This window comes from Catharus ustulatus, chromosome 1, assembly GCF_009819885.2.
Source record: "Catharus ustulatus isolate bCatUst1 chromosome 1, bCatUst1.pri.v2, whole genome shotgun sequence".
Lineage (NCBI taxonomy): Eukaryota > Metazoa > Chordata > Aves > Passeriformes > Turdidae > Catharus > Catharus ustulatus.
Genome location: NC_046221.1, coordinates 125,823,503 through 125,840,435, shown reverse-complemented (window position 1 = coordinate 125,840,435; position 16,933 = coordinate 125,823,503). Strand labels below are relative to the sequence as shown.

The 16,933-nt window shown below is 39.0% G+C and overlaps 1 protein-coding gene across 1 annotated transcript in view; it reads right to left on the bottom strand.

The window, feature by feature from the left end:
* PREX2 (phosphatidylinositol-3,4,5-trisphosphate dependent Rac exchange factor 2) overlaps positions 1-16,933 on the bottom strand; it is a 173,962-nt gene that overhangs the window by 82,662 nt on the left and 74,367 nt on the right. Inside the window, exons 12-19 of the mRNA XM_033054999.2 lie at positions 13,111-13,214; positions 11,744-11,793; positions 11,108-11,183; positions 10,288-10,360; positions 8,560-8,702; positions 8,316-8,408; positions 6,919-7,067; positions 2,249-2,334 (exon numbers count right to left, since the gene is read on the bottom strand). Coding sequence (XP_032910890.1) covers positions 2,249-2,334; positions 6,919-7,067; positions 8,316-8,408; positions 8,560-8,702; positions 10,288-10,360; positions 11,108-11,183; positions 11,744-11,793; positions 13,111-13,214 — 774 coding nt within the window. The remainder of the gene's footprint in view (positions 1-2,248; positions 2,335-6,918; positions 7,068-8,315; positions 8,409-8,559; positions 8,703-10,287; positions 10,361-11,107; positions 11,184-11,743; positions 11,794-13,110; positions 13,215-16,933) is intronic.

The following is a 16,933-nucleotide window of genomic DNA, read 5'->3' as shown; positions in this document are numbered from 1 at the left end:
TAGCCCCGGTGCCAGGCTCGCCGGCCGCGGCGCGCCGCATTCCCTAGCCCCGCCGCCGGGCTCGCCGGCCGCGGCGCGCCGCGTTCCCTAGCCCCGCCGCCGGGCTCGCCGGCCGCGCCGCGTTCGCTAGCCCCGCCGCCGGGCTGCCGCCGCCGGGCTCACCGGCCGCCCCCTCCCATCTGCACCACCGCCGCGTTTCCTCGCCCTGGCCGGCACTGCAGGCCCCCGCACCGCCGGGCTCCCCCACGCTGCTGGCCCCGATTCTGCTGGGCTTCCCCCGCTGCCAGGCAGCCCCACCCGCCGGCCTTCCTGCTTCTGCCATGCTCCCCTGCACTGCTAGCCCCAGTTCTCCCGGGCTCCCCCGCCCTGCTGGCCCGGGCTCTGCCTCCCCCCTGCCCCGCCCTGCTGGCTCAGGCTCTGCCGCCCGCCCCCCACACTGCTGGTCCCGCCTCTGCCAGGCTTTCCCACCTCTGCCGGGGCCGGCCGGGCTCCAGCTTGGCTTGGGGCTGCCGCGGGCTCTCACTTCCGTGTTGGCAGCTTTTAGAATTTTGTTAATGTATTAGCCGCCCCGGAATATTGGCCGCACTTCCGGGTTTCCACCAAAATTTTGGTCAAATTGGTGCGGCTTGTATTCGTGAAATTACTGTAAGTAGAATATCTCAAATTAAATTATCAGAGGGTGGGACAGGGCAACACACATGACATGACACCAAAACAAAACACTCTCTTTAAGCAAGATAAAATATTTGGTGAGGTTATTATTTTCACAATGGAATAACCATGTTGGGAAAATCTACTGACTGAAAGACACTACAAATGTAGCAGCTGTCTCCAGGTCTTTTCATTGGGATTCAAACTCACTCCTGAAAGGCAGCCTGCTGGAATATAACCTTAGTTCCAGCTACATGAACATTTGCCTCCTAATGTCTCTTGATACTGCCACAGAGGTGCCAAGGAAATAAAATTCTACTGCCTAGAGACTGCCAGACTGGAGTGCAGAAGCTAGGGACTACAAAAGAAAAGGCTAGACTGAACTTGCAGGGCTGACAAATAGAAAGCTTGTCACGACTTCATGACTTGTCAGTTGAGAGTATTTGACAAGGAAATAACTCACAGAATATACATGAGCTTCCCTCCTTTCAGGAATCATCACTATTTGATTAAAGCTGTGTTTAAAATCTAGTATAAAAGAAAGTCATTGGAAATTACACTATTACCAGCTATTGCAATCTCCCCTCCCCTCAAAAAGACTTAAAAAAAACATATAAATACATCTTATTAAATTCTCTCTCAAAAAACCTCCCCTAAATCTCTCTTCAGAAAACCCCAAGGTCCCAATTCAACAAAGTATTTAAGCACATGCTTAAAATCTTCCAGATTTAGCAAACCACATATGCAAGCACTTGCATATTGTTGAGGCTAATTGGAATAAAGTATGTGCTTAATGAATAATGATAGGCAGTTGACTTGAAATCCAGGTGCAGAAATAATTATCACATCAACTACTAAGTCTGTAGTTTATTAGTCTTTCTTCTGAAAATCTAATTTCTGGCACCACAGCCTAGAAAAAAAGTCATCAAACTCTGTTCAAATCTGGCTGTTTTGCAGATCAGTTCACTTTTAATTCCTCAGTTACAAAGGCAGGAGGGGGGAAAGAGACACAACTCTCCCACAATACCTGAAAATACAGTTAGCTTGCTCTAACCATAAACATGAGACAACAAGAAATAATCATTCAACTTCTTTTAGCACAAGTGCACTGCTCAAAGACATTGAGTTAGGATAGCAAGCATCTGAAAATCACATCCCAAAAGAGTATTCACATTAAACATCTGCAATTACTAAGACAAAGCCACTAACACTCTTGAAAAGATTCGTAGAAAGCACATTTTTTTGTAAAATGTTTTCAAAACATTGCAGAACCACACAGCCACCCACCAAATTAACACACAGGTTCCCAACAGCCATTCATTGGACAAGGTGAATATTGCATCGTTCAGCTACTCCTTAATCTATAAGGAATGCACAGCTAAAACTTAACTTTCCTACAATTTAAAAAAAAAAGAGTTGGAAGATGTATCCAAAGCTTACAGAGTATAAGTACACAAAACAATTACATTTGAGTTTGTTATTTTGGGATAAATAAAAATCTAAGATGGATTACTGGACCTAATCTTGACTTCTCAACTCAGTCATTTGGATATTAAATGTATATTTACCAATACCACTGACAGCCCTTATGGCTTACCTCTCCCAACAGCATGGACAACAGACGGGCCAAAACCCCGGATTTGGAATCCAAGTCCATCTGCAGAGTCAGGAATCTTCACTGTCCTGATACAAGCAAAGATTTAATGTTTAATGTAGCAAAAGATAGCATTTTGTTATTCAGCAGCACATAGGTTACAAGGGTGTAAAACCCTGCTCTCGTACTCAAATCAGTTTTCAGATTTTGCAGCATTCATATTCCAGATACCCTGCACAACCAACACCAGAAATAAGAGCAAGCTGAGACAGCACTAACAATCTATTTCACAGGGAAATTCAATATGCTGATTATAATCAAAACACCACCATGGATTTAAAACTCCTCCCAAAATGACTGATATTTGGGTAAATTGCCACAGCACAGCAACACTGAAAGCCCTGGAAAGGCAGGCAGACTCTCCCAGCCGAGAGGACAGAGCCTGGGGACCAGAGATCACAGCAGGTCTGATCAGACAAGCTGCAGAAGACTTCAGAGCTTAGATCCATATTACAATTTCACAGAATCAAGAATGTGCTTAGTAGACAGGGACCCACAAGGGTCATCAAGTCCAACTCCTGGCCTTGCACAGGACCATCCCCAAGAGTCACACCCTGTACCTGACAGTACTGTCCAAGCACTTCCTGAACTCTGTCAGGATGGGGCTGTGGCCACTTGACTGGGGAGCCTGTTCCAGTACCCAACCATCCTCTGGCTGAAGATTTTTATAATATCCAACCTAAACCTCCCCTGACAAAATTACAGGGCTTTCCCTCGGGTCCTGTCACTGGTCACCACAGAGAAGAGATCAATGTCTGCCTCTCCTTTTTTGCTCCCAAGGAAGTTGCAGATGTATTGAGGTACCCTGTCATTAAAGGAAGTTTTGTTTGATAAGCAGAGCTTTCCTCTCATGAAGCCACGCTGGCTGTGACCAATGACTGTGTTGTCTCTCAGGTGTTTTTCAATAGCTCCCAGAATAATCTTCTCCATAACTTTACCGGGCACAGAAGTGAGACTGACAGGCCTGTAGTTTCTCAGGTCCTCTTTCTTGCCCTTCTTGAAAACTGGGACAAGATTTGCCAGCTTCCAGTCAGCTGGGACCTCTTCAGATTCCCAAGACAACTCAAAAATCATCAAGAGAGGCTTTACAAGGACATCAGCCAGCCCTTTGAGGATTCACGGATAAACACCATCAGGACCCATAGATTTGTATGGATCCAGCTGAAGCAGCAGATCTCGCAGCTTCAGGGAGTTGATCATTCTCACACTCATGGTCTTCCAGCTGAGGGCACTGAGATTCCTTTGGTCCATCACCCAAAGGAGTCAAAGATGGAGGTGAAGAACAAATCAAACACCTCTGCATTGTCCCTGTCCCTGTTTGTGAGGTGACCATCCTCATCCTGTAACAGGTCAAAGTTACTACTGTCATTAATACACTAGAAAAAACTTACTGTTCCCCCACATTTCTGGCCAGCCTCAACTCCAGATGACCTTTGGCTACATGAATTTTCTTCCAGAAGTGGTGACCACCATCTCTGTATTCTTTCCATGTCACTTGACTTTGCTTCCATTGGGCATACACTTTCCCTTTTAGGTTTATTTCCAGAGAATATTCCTGTTCAACCAAGCCAGACTTCTACCTCACCTGTTTGACTTCCAGCATTTGGAAATCATCTGCTCCTGTGCCCTCAGGAGGTAATGTTTAAAAATTGACCAGTACTGACGGACCCCAACAACTGCAAAGACATTTTCACTGTGAAATAAAGAATCCCATCAGGTCTAAGTAGACAAGGTGTTGAGTTGATCATCCCATGGTCAACAAACCCAAAATTCTTCTGCTCACACCAGCCTTGGAGCCATGCATTGACCTGATGGATCTGCCTCATCCCATTGATATTATTCCTTGTTACTGGAAGAATCAATGAAATCAACTACTGTGCTCCTGATTCCTCCACCAATCATTCCAGGGCACTGAAGTCTTTTTCAATTGCCCTCAGACTTCCCTGTTGTATTTCACCACTGCCAGTTTGAACAACCAACAGCAAAGAGTAATCAGAGAGCCCTACTAGATGGGATTGTTTTCCAGTAATGCTCCTTATCCGAGCCCCTAGGAGACAGCAGACTTCCCTGTGAGCTGGGTCAGGTCTGCACATTGGACCCTCCATTCCCCTTAGAAGGGAGTCTCCTATCACAGCTACTCTTCTTTTCCTGCTGACACGGGAGGTCTTGATGCAGGGTGCAGGTGGTGTTGTTTCAGGAGGCCCCACCCTTTCAGACTGATCTTCCCACACCTCATCAGTTGTTTGGCCTTCTAGATCCATACCTGCTGGAAAAGGTAACTCTCCTGCTTGCCAAATTCAGAGAAAGAGGAACCTTCTTGTTGCACGTGCTGTGATGTGCCTCCAGCCTTCATCTTCAACAGACCATCGGCTAACAGTCCTTTGATTAATTACTCTGCAGGGCTCTGAGTCCATCTGCTTCTTCAGCACAATGGAGGTTCAAAACTCCTGGGAGTCTGAGACCATAGCATTGCTGAAAATAATTGATCTGTCTTTTGCTCATTCACTCAAACACTGCATAGCCAGCTCACTTCTTCCTGTAGCTCCACCTGCAGCACAGCTCCTCAAACACAGCACACTTTCTGCAAAATAACTCTTTGCAGTCTCCAGCCTCACAAAGAGGCATCAGGCACTCTCACAAAACTGTGCCTCTCCTTGCTTAGTTTTCTTGAAACAATGTTTTGTTTCAGTTTTTCTGAGCAGCTACAGAAAGTGCCGAGTTTTGTAAGGTAAGAATCAACCACTGCTGTTTGCATGGCTTGTAAGCACATTGTGCTGCACTCCTGCTTGGTCTAAGGACAAGAGTAATAATCCTACTGACAAACCTAACCAACAAAAACACAGTTCCGAGAGTCAAAATTCACATCTGCTTCTTACAATTAAGCACTGAGCTCGCCCAAAGTAACCTAGCATACCCTCATGATATCAGCTCAGGGTCTACAAAAAGCAACACAGCTGCATTAGCCCTTATCAGAGCTAGTTAGATCATGCATAACAGTGCACTGATTTAACTTTGCAGCCTTTCCATCCAGAGCCAGCTCTTTTATTATTTCAGAGATCTTTGCCCCAAGCTACATTTCCCATTGCAAAAGCAAACAAATTCAAATTGATGCTGAAAAGTGATTTTAAAATACATTTGGACTGTAACAAACTTGATTTACAGGCAGTTTTGAATAATAGAATTGCATCATTTCTTGTACTTCTTTTTTTTTTCTAGTATACATAATGTTAGCCATTTGGAGATGATTATCATCAGAGGCAAGATCCAAACTTCATTGAAGTCTATATATTTTTTTAAAATATAATAATATATAGAGATTAATAGATTTTCACTTGAAGCATTTTGTATGTATAACATCATTTAATGTACTCATATATTAACTACTGATACCATCCATATGATTGTATTCGGAAACTGCTTTGAGAACATGCAAATGAACTATGAAAGCCCATCACTGGCAGTTTAGGCTAAGGATTCAGGAGAGAACTGTCTTCTGTGAACTCAGTTGTGCTAGCAGCAGCTGATGAAAAAAGCAGGGAACACTGAGAAACAAATTTGACTCCTGTAAGCTCTGCATTCACTAGATCATCTCTCTCAACCTTGAAATTCACTCACAAGTTGAGTCAGAAATTAAACCAAGGTTTGCATTAAAGAAAGGGCAAGATATGCCTTTTATGCTTTCTACAATCCTGTAGTCTGGGGGATGTTTTAATTGTTATTTTTGTTGGTTTGGGAGTGGGAGCAGGTCTCGGACTATCAGTCCAGATAAGCATCTTTATGCCTTTTTATTTATTTCTTTGCTCTTTTTCCAGTTCTGGGTACCATTTTACTTCTCAAGACACCTTTGCTTATTAAGAGGAAAAAGAGATCTTCAATCCATCACTTAACCAGAGCCATTTCTGAGTGACGCACTCTGTATGCTGTATGGTACCAGAGGATGGCACCTCTTTATTCTGCAAATTTTGAATAAAAAATTATTCCTGACAAGTTTTTCTTAGTCTCCTTCTTCTTTGTTATGTATAACCTAGCAAAAACTGCATTAACTTTACTAATATACTATACTTATTTACATATGTACTGAACCCACCTATTAGGCCTCACTTCGTATTTCTTCTACAAAACAAAACTTGTGTTTAGGTAGGAATGGTCAAAACTGCTCAGAAATGCATCTGTTACATAAAGATGAGAAGCTGTTTATTTCCTCCTGCTGTTTACACAACCAACTCACAAGCTGAAGGGGCCCATGAGACCACAGAGCCTGATGATGCCAAACCAGCAACTAATCCCCAGACACAGGAATTTGTTTAATACACATAATGAGAGATAAGTGGTCAAAATTGTCCATGTAGTCAAAGAGACTTCATTTAAGCTTGCAGTACCTGCGTGTATTTGAAGTGGTTGAGATGAGGACTTAAAGTACTCATGTGATTCTTTTGCTGACTCACAAATAGGATAAAAGAAAAAACAAGGCAAATCAAATTGCTTGACTTTGCAAAGTCAGATCAGATACAGTATTTTAAAATCCTTTACAGTGGTGCTCTCTGAAGTTCCACTGGTCTTAAAATTCACTTTGGTTATTGTTTGTAAAATTTCCCAAAGGAATGATAACTTACTCTCGAGGTTTAGTGCTCACAAGAACCCGCAGGGGCTTTCTGCTGTTTAAACAGGCTTTCAAGAAGCAATCCACTTCACTGAAGGGGCGCAGAAAAACCAGGTCACCGTTAATGGCAAAGATTTTCTTCCCAACTTCCAAGCCTGCCATCTAGAAAATAACAACAGTTGTGTATATGCCTGCTTTTTATAACCACTAACATTACGTTTTCTTCTGCTGGCATGCAGCCCCAATAGAAAAAATGACATTCACATTTTCTTTTCATTCTTTATGACTCCTTCACATACCATGCACAAGGGACTTACACCAAAAATGCTTCTAAAGCTGATTAAATTCATGTGAAGGGTAAACACTCATGCTGAAGAGAGCTAAATACAAGACCTAGTCTTAATCAAAATTTACAATTTACAATATCAGTTATTTTTTTAGTAATTACAAATGCTTTGATTGAGCTATTTATTTTATGACAGTATTTCATTTTTCATCCACCATTTTCCAAAGGAACTAAAGCTTCTTTTTATAAAGAAAGACCCAATTAATATTTCAGTAAGTGAATATCTGGTAAGTTCTAAACCAAAATAGTTTTTAAACTTTGTTCTAATGAGAAAAGCACCATAACAGTTGAACTAGAACAGTACAAAGAGTGGTTCAAGGTATGGGCAAAGCCCTAGTGCCACTGAGATGATCACTGGCAGAACCTGACTGCTAGAAATCACCCTATTTAGCTTTGTGGCTGATTTATATTATTCATTTGTTGTGTCTATTTATAATTTAAACTTGTACTCCACCATGAGATTTAGAAAGCCTTGAAATCTAAGTCCAAGTTTTTCTTTCATGAAAGATCATCGAACTTTATCTTCACATGTATAGAGATTCCCATGCTGCTCAGTAGAATATTAATTAACCCAAAGAGAATCTAAAGCAATGCTACCAAACAGGAAGACTATAATTTATTCATTCAGATTCTCAAATTCCAGACTTTATCCAAAGCTTGATACATCCTTTGCTATGAAATATATCAACTGCAACTCACAGACTATCTCTATACCCATTTCATATTCTACCAATGTTAATCTCAATTGACAACTTATGTCACCACTCAATATGAAAATTCAGCTAGCAGAAAATAAGTGCTAGACAATGGTCAGAACAATATTTTAAACAAAACAAAATAAAAAAATTAATAAGAAAACAAATAAACCAACCAAAAATACAACAAAACAATTCAAAACAAGAAAAAGGAAGCAAGGGAAAAAGTTTCACAGGTACAGCTTTCTTGGTAAGTGTCCACTGTCACCTTCTACTACTATAGACTTTTCTAAATGATGTACAAAGCATACATCTGTGATCAAGTAAATATAACAGGGAAGATAATTTATAATTTATAATATTCAATACCTCAGCATTTGATCCTTTCTCCACCACTTTAATAATTGGCACCTTATTTTTATCTTCTAAACCAAAACCATAGGTTCCTTCATTAGATTTAATCTGTAAAATAATTTTTTAAAATATTATTCAGAGAAGCATTAATAAAAACTGAAGTATGTCAACCGTAAATAACAATAAACTGTCCTAATATATTGTCACTACCACCAATTTTTTTACTCACCAAAGCACACAATGATGGTGTTTCACTCACCAGTAATGACTTGGCTATGACATTTTCCACTACTTTTAGATCATGTTTCATGAGTCTGTGCTTCATATTTGATCCTTCCATTTCTTCATCCGCATAAAAACGGAACAGCAGTGGTTCATCTTTAAATTCACTTTTCTCTAACACTGTATGACAGAAACCCACACATATTAATATTTATTTTCTTTTCAACTTTTGAATATCATGTCTTTCATTAACCATAAAATACTGAGCATGCATACACATATTGAATGCTAACAAACTATTTTTGTGTGTGTGACTCTAGGGAAATCTTAAAACCTACACAATTGTTATTTGGATTCATTATAGAGGGATAGGTATCACTAAGCTCATTTTTTCAACTACAACATCTGGATTCCACCAAGCTGAGAAAAATATATTAGCCTGAAATAGTTTTAGTGAAAATACCAACCACAAGTTTTCTTCCTAAAAGAGATTTTAAAACATGATTTTGTAAAGCTCTGCTGGGTAGCAGCTGAAGATGCTCACCACCAAGTTCTGGCAACCTCCAGATGGTTCAGAACTAGAAACAGGTTTGCTGGGGATGTGGAAGCAAGCAGAACAGCCAGTGGGTGCAGTTTGTGTTCAAAAGTCAAAAGAAAAAGAATGAAGAATACTGGAGAGAATGTTCCCAACCCCTTGTCTAAACAAGCTGATAAAAGAAATTTCTTCCTCTTTCCATTTCAGCAAATGACCTACTACTTCAATTCACTGAAACCTTCCCTCTGATGGTACTAAATGGGTCTTTGTTCACCTTCATTTTGGTGCTCCACATACCTCTGGTCTCCTCTCCCTTCTTTGTTCTTTGCTGTCCTTATGATTTTCTCATTCATCTCCAATCCACTTTCTCCCCTTGTCACCACTTCACTTTTTTGAAGTCATGCTCCTCCACACTTCATTACAGTGATTTCACGACCATAAGGTGCACCGGATTATAAGGCGCACTTCTGGGTGTAGGCAAATTTCCAAACTTTGTCCATATATAAGGTGCACCGGACTATAAGGTGCACTTTTTTTTTGCAGCAAGGATCCGCGCGCAACAAAGTAATGAATTAGTAACAGAATCGCGAAATCACGGGGTTTACTGGCAGGTGCTCAATTTGCAAACATTTTTCACAGATTGGCACAGCCTTTAAACACAGCCCCAGCACCCTCCCTGTGCCGCGGGCCCCAGCACTCCTGCCCACCCCTGGAGCTGGCTGGCGTGGGTCTCGTGGCTCGGGCAGCACGCGGCTCACACTTCCAGGTTGGCACATTTCCAAATTTCGTCCATAGGTAAGGCACACCAGATTATAAGGCACACTTCTGGGTTTCAATAAAAATTTTAGGCTTTAAGGTGCACCTTATAGTTGTGAAATTACTGTAATTTCCCCCAAAATCTCACATTTCTTTCCTACATTGTTTTATTGTCTCGTCAGTGCCAACACACATTACTTTCTTAAGGCATTTTTTGCAAAGTGACTAATGAAACTGCCCCCACTAAATCCTTTGGCAGATGAATTCCTCAGCATGTGCTATAAAACTGATATAATTTTCAGAGTACACAATAGCTATTTTTTTTCTTGAAGATTGCAGCATCAATCTCTTTAGTGATACAATAGAAGAACTTTCCATCTGTTCTGTAATATCTTTATCAGCCCCTGCATTTCCTTCCAACTGTGCAGATTAAACAGAAAGTAAGCATAGCTTGTACAGAATGTATTTACTTACCATGGTGCATAAACCCATTATCACAAAGAGCTACACCAAATATCATAGCTTCCTCCCTTGTCCGGCAATCCCCCTGTTGAAACACAGCACATTTTTAAAATGTATTTTTATATATTAGCAAAATGGAAACTGTGCACAATGGCACAATCCCACAGGGTTGGTAATTGCTGTAGATTACATTTGCCACCACCTTTATGTATACATTTCTAGCACATATATATATAAACCAGGATATGCACATTTATCATAGAATCAAAGAATACTATGGGTTGGAAAAGAACTTCATAGGCTATAATGCTCTATAATTACAAATAAATAGGAAAATACTTCAGTAAGAATGCACTCTCCATAAAAATTGCACATAAGAGAATATAATGAGCACTGAAGTTTTCAACTTTTGTTTTATGGAATTAGTGCATATTGATAGAGTTAACAGGATACCATATTGTTTTTTCTCATTCATTTAAAACAAAACGGAATTGATGGCAAATTGGTACTGACTTTTCCTCATCTAGTTAATAATATAGGGTTTCTTATTTCATTTCATTTTAAGCCATGGACAGTGTTATATACTGAATCACAAAGCTAAGTGTCATCAAAACATTTCAATTCAATTTCAAATAAGGAAGATAAGCACAACAGGGATGAAAAGCACAGCTGATGACAGATGATTACTTTACTAGTTTAAGAGGATTACACTTACACACACAGTTTTAATAACCCCTACACAAAGTGTTTCTATGTTGTTGTTGACATATCACTAGCTTTTAAATCAGAATTTAAATGTATAACATACATAAATCCAAAGGTTTCTACTTGCCTGGGCAATCAACCAATCTATGAATTTGTTAGCCATAACCACAGATTTGTAAGTTCTCAAGTGATAGTCTTTATCCCTGTTCAAAATAACACAAAACAATTTTTAAAAATCAAACAAAGGCTCAGAAGAAAGAGAAAAATATACTTGTAGTTTATAAACAAGTTAGTGCAAGCATGAATTGAGCACTTAATTAAGGGTTGAGAAGTTTTCTCTGGAGGAAAAAAACAGAAAATTAAGTCTTTCTTGCAGACATAAAGGAGGAGGCTGATCACATCTTATTTGGGTGATATTGTCACTGAAGTATAAGGGCAGGTGTGTTGTTACAGCTGGGACTCTTTAAATAAGGTAATGGTGTGTTAGTAAAGGAGTGCACTAATATCTACAGTAAGCATATAAGCATATCCACCAAGACCTAGGAGGCTCTAGAAGTCCATTAAAAAAGTTCTATTGAACAGAGTTGGCAGCCATTTAGTGGTTCAGTTATGCTTTTTGTCTTGCTAGCACTTCAATCTTATCTGATTACTCTCAAAAGACCAATATTCAAAGGATGGGTTAGGTTCCTACATTCAAACACAGCATCCTCACATCATGTACTTCTTCCAAATTACTCCCTCAGGACCTCCCAATTGGACTCACCTGATTACTGGGGTAAAGAGACTGTGAAGACGACAGTACAGCCGTACACCCTGTTAAAGAGAGAGAGGTGGTGAGTTAACCACACCTTCACATCACAGACAAGAGGCAGGGACACAGTAAGGAAGCCTGTATGCTGTCAATAGATTTCATTTACATGGTAACAAGATCTGTTGAAATTTCTATGTATTTTCATGTGCCAAAACAATGCTTCCCGATAACAACATTAATGAATAAATTATGAGAACAAAAACATTTCCAATCTTAGGTTACTAAGTTTACTGAGACAGATGCAAAACAGAGTAGCTTAAAGGTAGCATTAAAAAACTCTGAAGGTTTGATATACTTAGAAAGAAAAGCACACAAAAAATAAATCAACGCTTCCATGCATTAAGGTTGTCCCAAACAGTGGTTGCTATTCTACACAGTGGTTGCTATTCTGAGTAATTAAAGTAAAAACTACTGCATTTCATTACATGCATCAATACTTTGCCTACAAATTAGAATTATAACTAATCAATTTTGAAAATGCAAAAAGATTCAAAGATTAGAAATGTTTTCTATTAAAAACCAATAAATTATACATCTGGAGTAGTTTAAGAAACGGCCATCAGAAAATTGTATTTTAAAAAAGAAAAACACATTAGTATTACTTAGGAAACTAAAAAGCAATTATGTTTGCAATATGCAAGTATAATGACTAAAAGCTGTGTCAAATTAGATTCCATCCTACTTTGCTCTGCCTTGGAGTTCAGTATTGTAGATTTCTCTAGATGCACTTTACATTAACAAGTGGAGCAAAAATTAAATTATACTGCAGTGTAATACCCAAATGCAGACATTTTCTACTGACTCCAAATCATGACAAATTTGAATACTGATGAGTTTAAAGGTAGCTTAGATCAATCTTTTCATTGTTTTCAGTAGCATAGAAGGGTAGTATCACCTATTATATTTAAACATCTATGTGACTATAGATTTATTGTCTTGTTAGAGCACTAATAAAGGACGCTCAGATTTTAGAGAAATTTGAAAGCAGTTTCCTAATGTATCTTCACATCTATGAGAAGGACTGAAAAATACAATAGGCTGAACCTCAGCTTCAGGACCACCCAGAATCATATGCATCCTGTATATGAAACCAGTGAATAGCAACTATAACTACATCCAGTAAACTGTCATTTTGTACTGAAAATGTGTAAAAACTTACCAAGAGCTTACAAATGGAAAACTGAATTTGATTCACATAAATATAGAGTGGCAACTGTGAGGGGATGTTGTTTATCCCAGCAAATCTAGCACTACTTTTCAAGCAGAATCTCTGTTTCTGATGTGTTCTTCCTAATAATAGCAACTATTTTATTCTGTACCTTGGAGATCACATCCTGCATCTCATTTCTGGGATAGTATGTTCCATCATCATATCGGAATCTGTAAAGCATGTGTTCAGGTTTGAATTGGTGCTTATCTGTAACTAGATTAAAAATTAAAAAAAAAAAACCATTGTTAGATGACTTTCTGAGGAAACCTAAGAGAGAGAAAAAGGTCAGCATCATTTCTTCTAATAAGAGCCCTAAATACAGCAATAAGTAGATTTCAAAATAGGTAGATTTGGCCAGGAAGTCAAATTAAATCATCTGCCCTAAGCTCCTTTATGCCACTGGTGACAATATTCCTTAGAACATTTCAGTAGTACAGAAGAAAACAATTTCAAGTCACGGGGCAAAGAATAAAGAAGACAGGCAGGAGACAGCAAGAAAAATCAGGCACTTGAATATTTTCAGTCTTCAGTGCTTGTGCAAAGCTTATTAAGCAAATAGCCAAATAAGATTATTTTTGCAATTATTCATATTATTTTTCCACATTATCTTCTGTCCCCATTTTTGATGAGGCCAATCTCAGATGATTCAGTAAATATACTAACACTTCACAACACATTTGACCAATCTTGCAGTGGGAACAAAGGAGAGAGGAACGTCTTCATACCCTCATAAGTGCAAGAGACTGGCAATTATGAAGATGTTGATATCTATTTCCCCAAAAACCTGGGGAAAAGGATCTTAACAGGTGGACTTCCAAAGTTTCACGAGATTACAGCAACAAACCCCACAAGTAAAAGCGTTTTGTCAAAACAAGTCCTATCATAGGACACAAAAGTATCCTGGAAACTGTACTGCTGCAAATCTTTCTGAAAAATAGCTGATCCATTTGATGGCTGAGGACAGGATTAGGCATTATCACCATCCTAAGATAACTACTTCATTAATTACAGCTTTGCTTGCTGTTGTAAGCTTTAATTTTGAAAGTCAATTTACATGTCATCAACTGATAAAGGAGGGTGCTGTAATATCTTCATTTATCAGAGTAACACACCTGACAGAGTTAGGTAATTCTGTGCATGCCTTCCCATAGCAAGTGATTAAGCCATCATATATAATTCTGTTCCAAAAATTTAGTTAGGCATCATAAACTTTATATAGTGATGTGCCTTCCATCTGTGTCTTTTTCATGCTCCTCCAAGCTCCTCAGTATTTCCACACATCATCTGACATACAGACATAAAAACTGAACTTCATATATTAAGTGGTTTCACCAGTGTCTTCTGCAAGAGCAAAATAACATCTCTACCTGCATTTGATATATCTACTAATAGTAAAGCCCAGGACACTATTCCAATTGCCTTGAACTGGTGGTTATTCAAAATAATTTGTAAGCTCTTTTACGTATCATTGCCTCTAAATACATGAGATACAGACTACAAAATTTTCACATATAATGCATAATGTAAGTATCTAAGCGAATTTTAATGGACTGTGACCATTTAACTAAGGAAAAAAGATGTCTTCTAGCTCTGTAATTAAAAAATATTCCTACTGTTGAAGAAAAATCATGTATTCCAATAGATTAACATATAAAAAGAGCTCTTTATGACCAGCAAGTTGTGAAAATAAAAAAGCCACCATCAAGACAGTTTTGCCTAAAGCCAAATTATTCCTCACTCTTACAGGGATGCGCTGGGAGAGAACCAGGATGGGAAAGCACCTTTCCTTTCTTGTATGCCTATGACAAACAGACCAGGCTATGCCCTCTGAGGAGCACAGGTACCATTCTGTCTCTGCAGTCCCAACTAACCACAGTGCACCAGGAACTAAGGGAGTGGCTCCACAGAGCTGGAACATACTGGGTTTGAAACACATACACTCACAACAAGCTGCGTTACCACTAAAATAAGAAAAGACAAGTTGGTTTGTGTGTGTCATTTTCAACACTGTACTTACATTTATGCTGGGATAGGTATTTATATGGCATACACTATGAAAAGGGAACTGATTGAGGTCTTTTCTTTTAATTTTTTTGCCAAGGTAATTTTAAATTAGATCATTGCATCAGTCCAAGAAACTGCACAGCCACATAAATACCTATTCATTTAAAAACTATCTGATATCCAGTTTATTTTTGTAACAACAAAGCTCCTTAATCCATCGAGACAAGGCTTCCATCTCTAATCAGCTGCAGCGAGTGGGCAAAGTACCTCATTCCATTGACTGGTATCAGTCGTTTCAGATATCAGAGAATTCTACTGGGTAGATTTAAAATAGCAGCATACAAAGAGATTTTTCCCCTCATATATAAAAGTGGAGGGGAGGAAAAAAAAAAGGAAAAACTGTTACTTTTCTACTTGCCAGAGTTCACACATCAGGAAGTACAATGTCCATCACAACATGGTTCTGTCACTGCTAGAATGAACTCCAGCACAGTGACAATAATGGCAAGCCTACTGAATATGCAAACTCTCAACAAAGGCCTCTACAATATTTGCAATGTAAATAACAGCCAAACGTTCTTCCTCCCTTGCTCTCTCTGTGAAAACAGATGGTTCATTCAACTTTATTTTAGGAATGCTATTTTCAGTGAACCACAGCTGGATTCACTATTCAAAATAGCATGTCTGGCTCACATTTCTGTGGTCTAATATAATTACCCTTTTATCTCATGAAGTTACACAATATTCATTTAACTTTGCATTGAGAAAATCTATGGGTGTATTTAGGATATAAATTACAAGACCAGGAGAAGAATCTATGGTGACTGAATCATTCCATTGAAAACAATTCCGTGTGTGTAGTAAACATAATAGCATCTGACATTCGAATGATGGTGGAGAAAAATCAAGCAGACTGACATTAAAGAAATAAAGACTACATGACTACTGATGAACAGCCTTAATATTTTTCCTCCTACTCTGCATATGTTTAAAACACACACAGCTCATTGGCACTATGTTTCTCCCACTTTCTTTCCAGTCGAGGGCACTAAAATCATTGCAAAGAGCTTAATTTAAAGTATTAAATTAATTGCTGGCTGGAGTACAGAAATATTAAAAAGTATATAATCAAAGATTTCATCTAAATTTATACCCTGGATCTATGATGAAACGGTAACTAACTTAACAGCTTTGTTTTGTGTGACTGTACCTGTCACATGTGATTCTGTACAATATGGCTTCAAAACCAGAAGTTTCTCCAGTTTGCTTCTATGGTCCTGTTAGACCACAGGTTGTAATAATGACAGAGAGAAGGACCTGCTCTAGTAAGAGAAAAATGTTGCCAATGCAAATTACCTGCAGAAATCAAACCACCTTACCGGCTAAAAAAAATGAACCATTTCAGTGATACTACTCTCTACAATGAGCTAAATGCAGAGAGTTGACTGCAAATTTCAGCATCAAAATATCCATTTTAGAAACTATACAGTGTAGTGAAGGCCTTAAAATTCAGAAGATTAAACTGTTGGGTTACAGACTCATCAGCTCCACTCATAACATCTAATAGATGAGCATCCACATTTATCAAAACAGCCAGCTGTAACTCACTGCCATGTAAAATTCTTAGCTGAACACCTTTCCCTAAAATGCCTGGCATCAATAAAGGTTAGAATCCTCATAAGCAGTATACCTTTCTGTTTCCCCAAAATTTCTTTTTGCTTACAAGAGAACAGCAATTTTTCTCTAGGTCCCTTTTCCTGATGCTGTGATCCCAACAGCACAGAGGAAATCTGATTAAATCAGTGGAACCTTTCCCAGTAAATCTGCTATGGACATGGGTAATGGCCCCATGAGGCCCCTGAAAGGATATAATGCAGATTCAACAAGCTGTCTTGTGTTAACAAGACCATCTTTTTTTCAAACAGAAT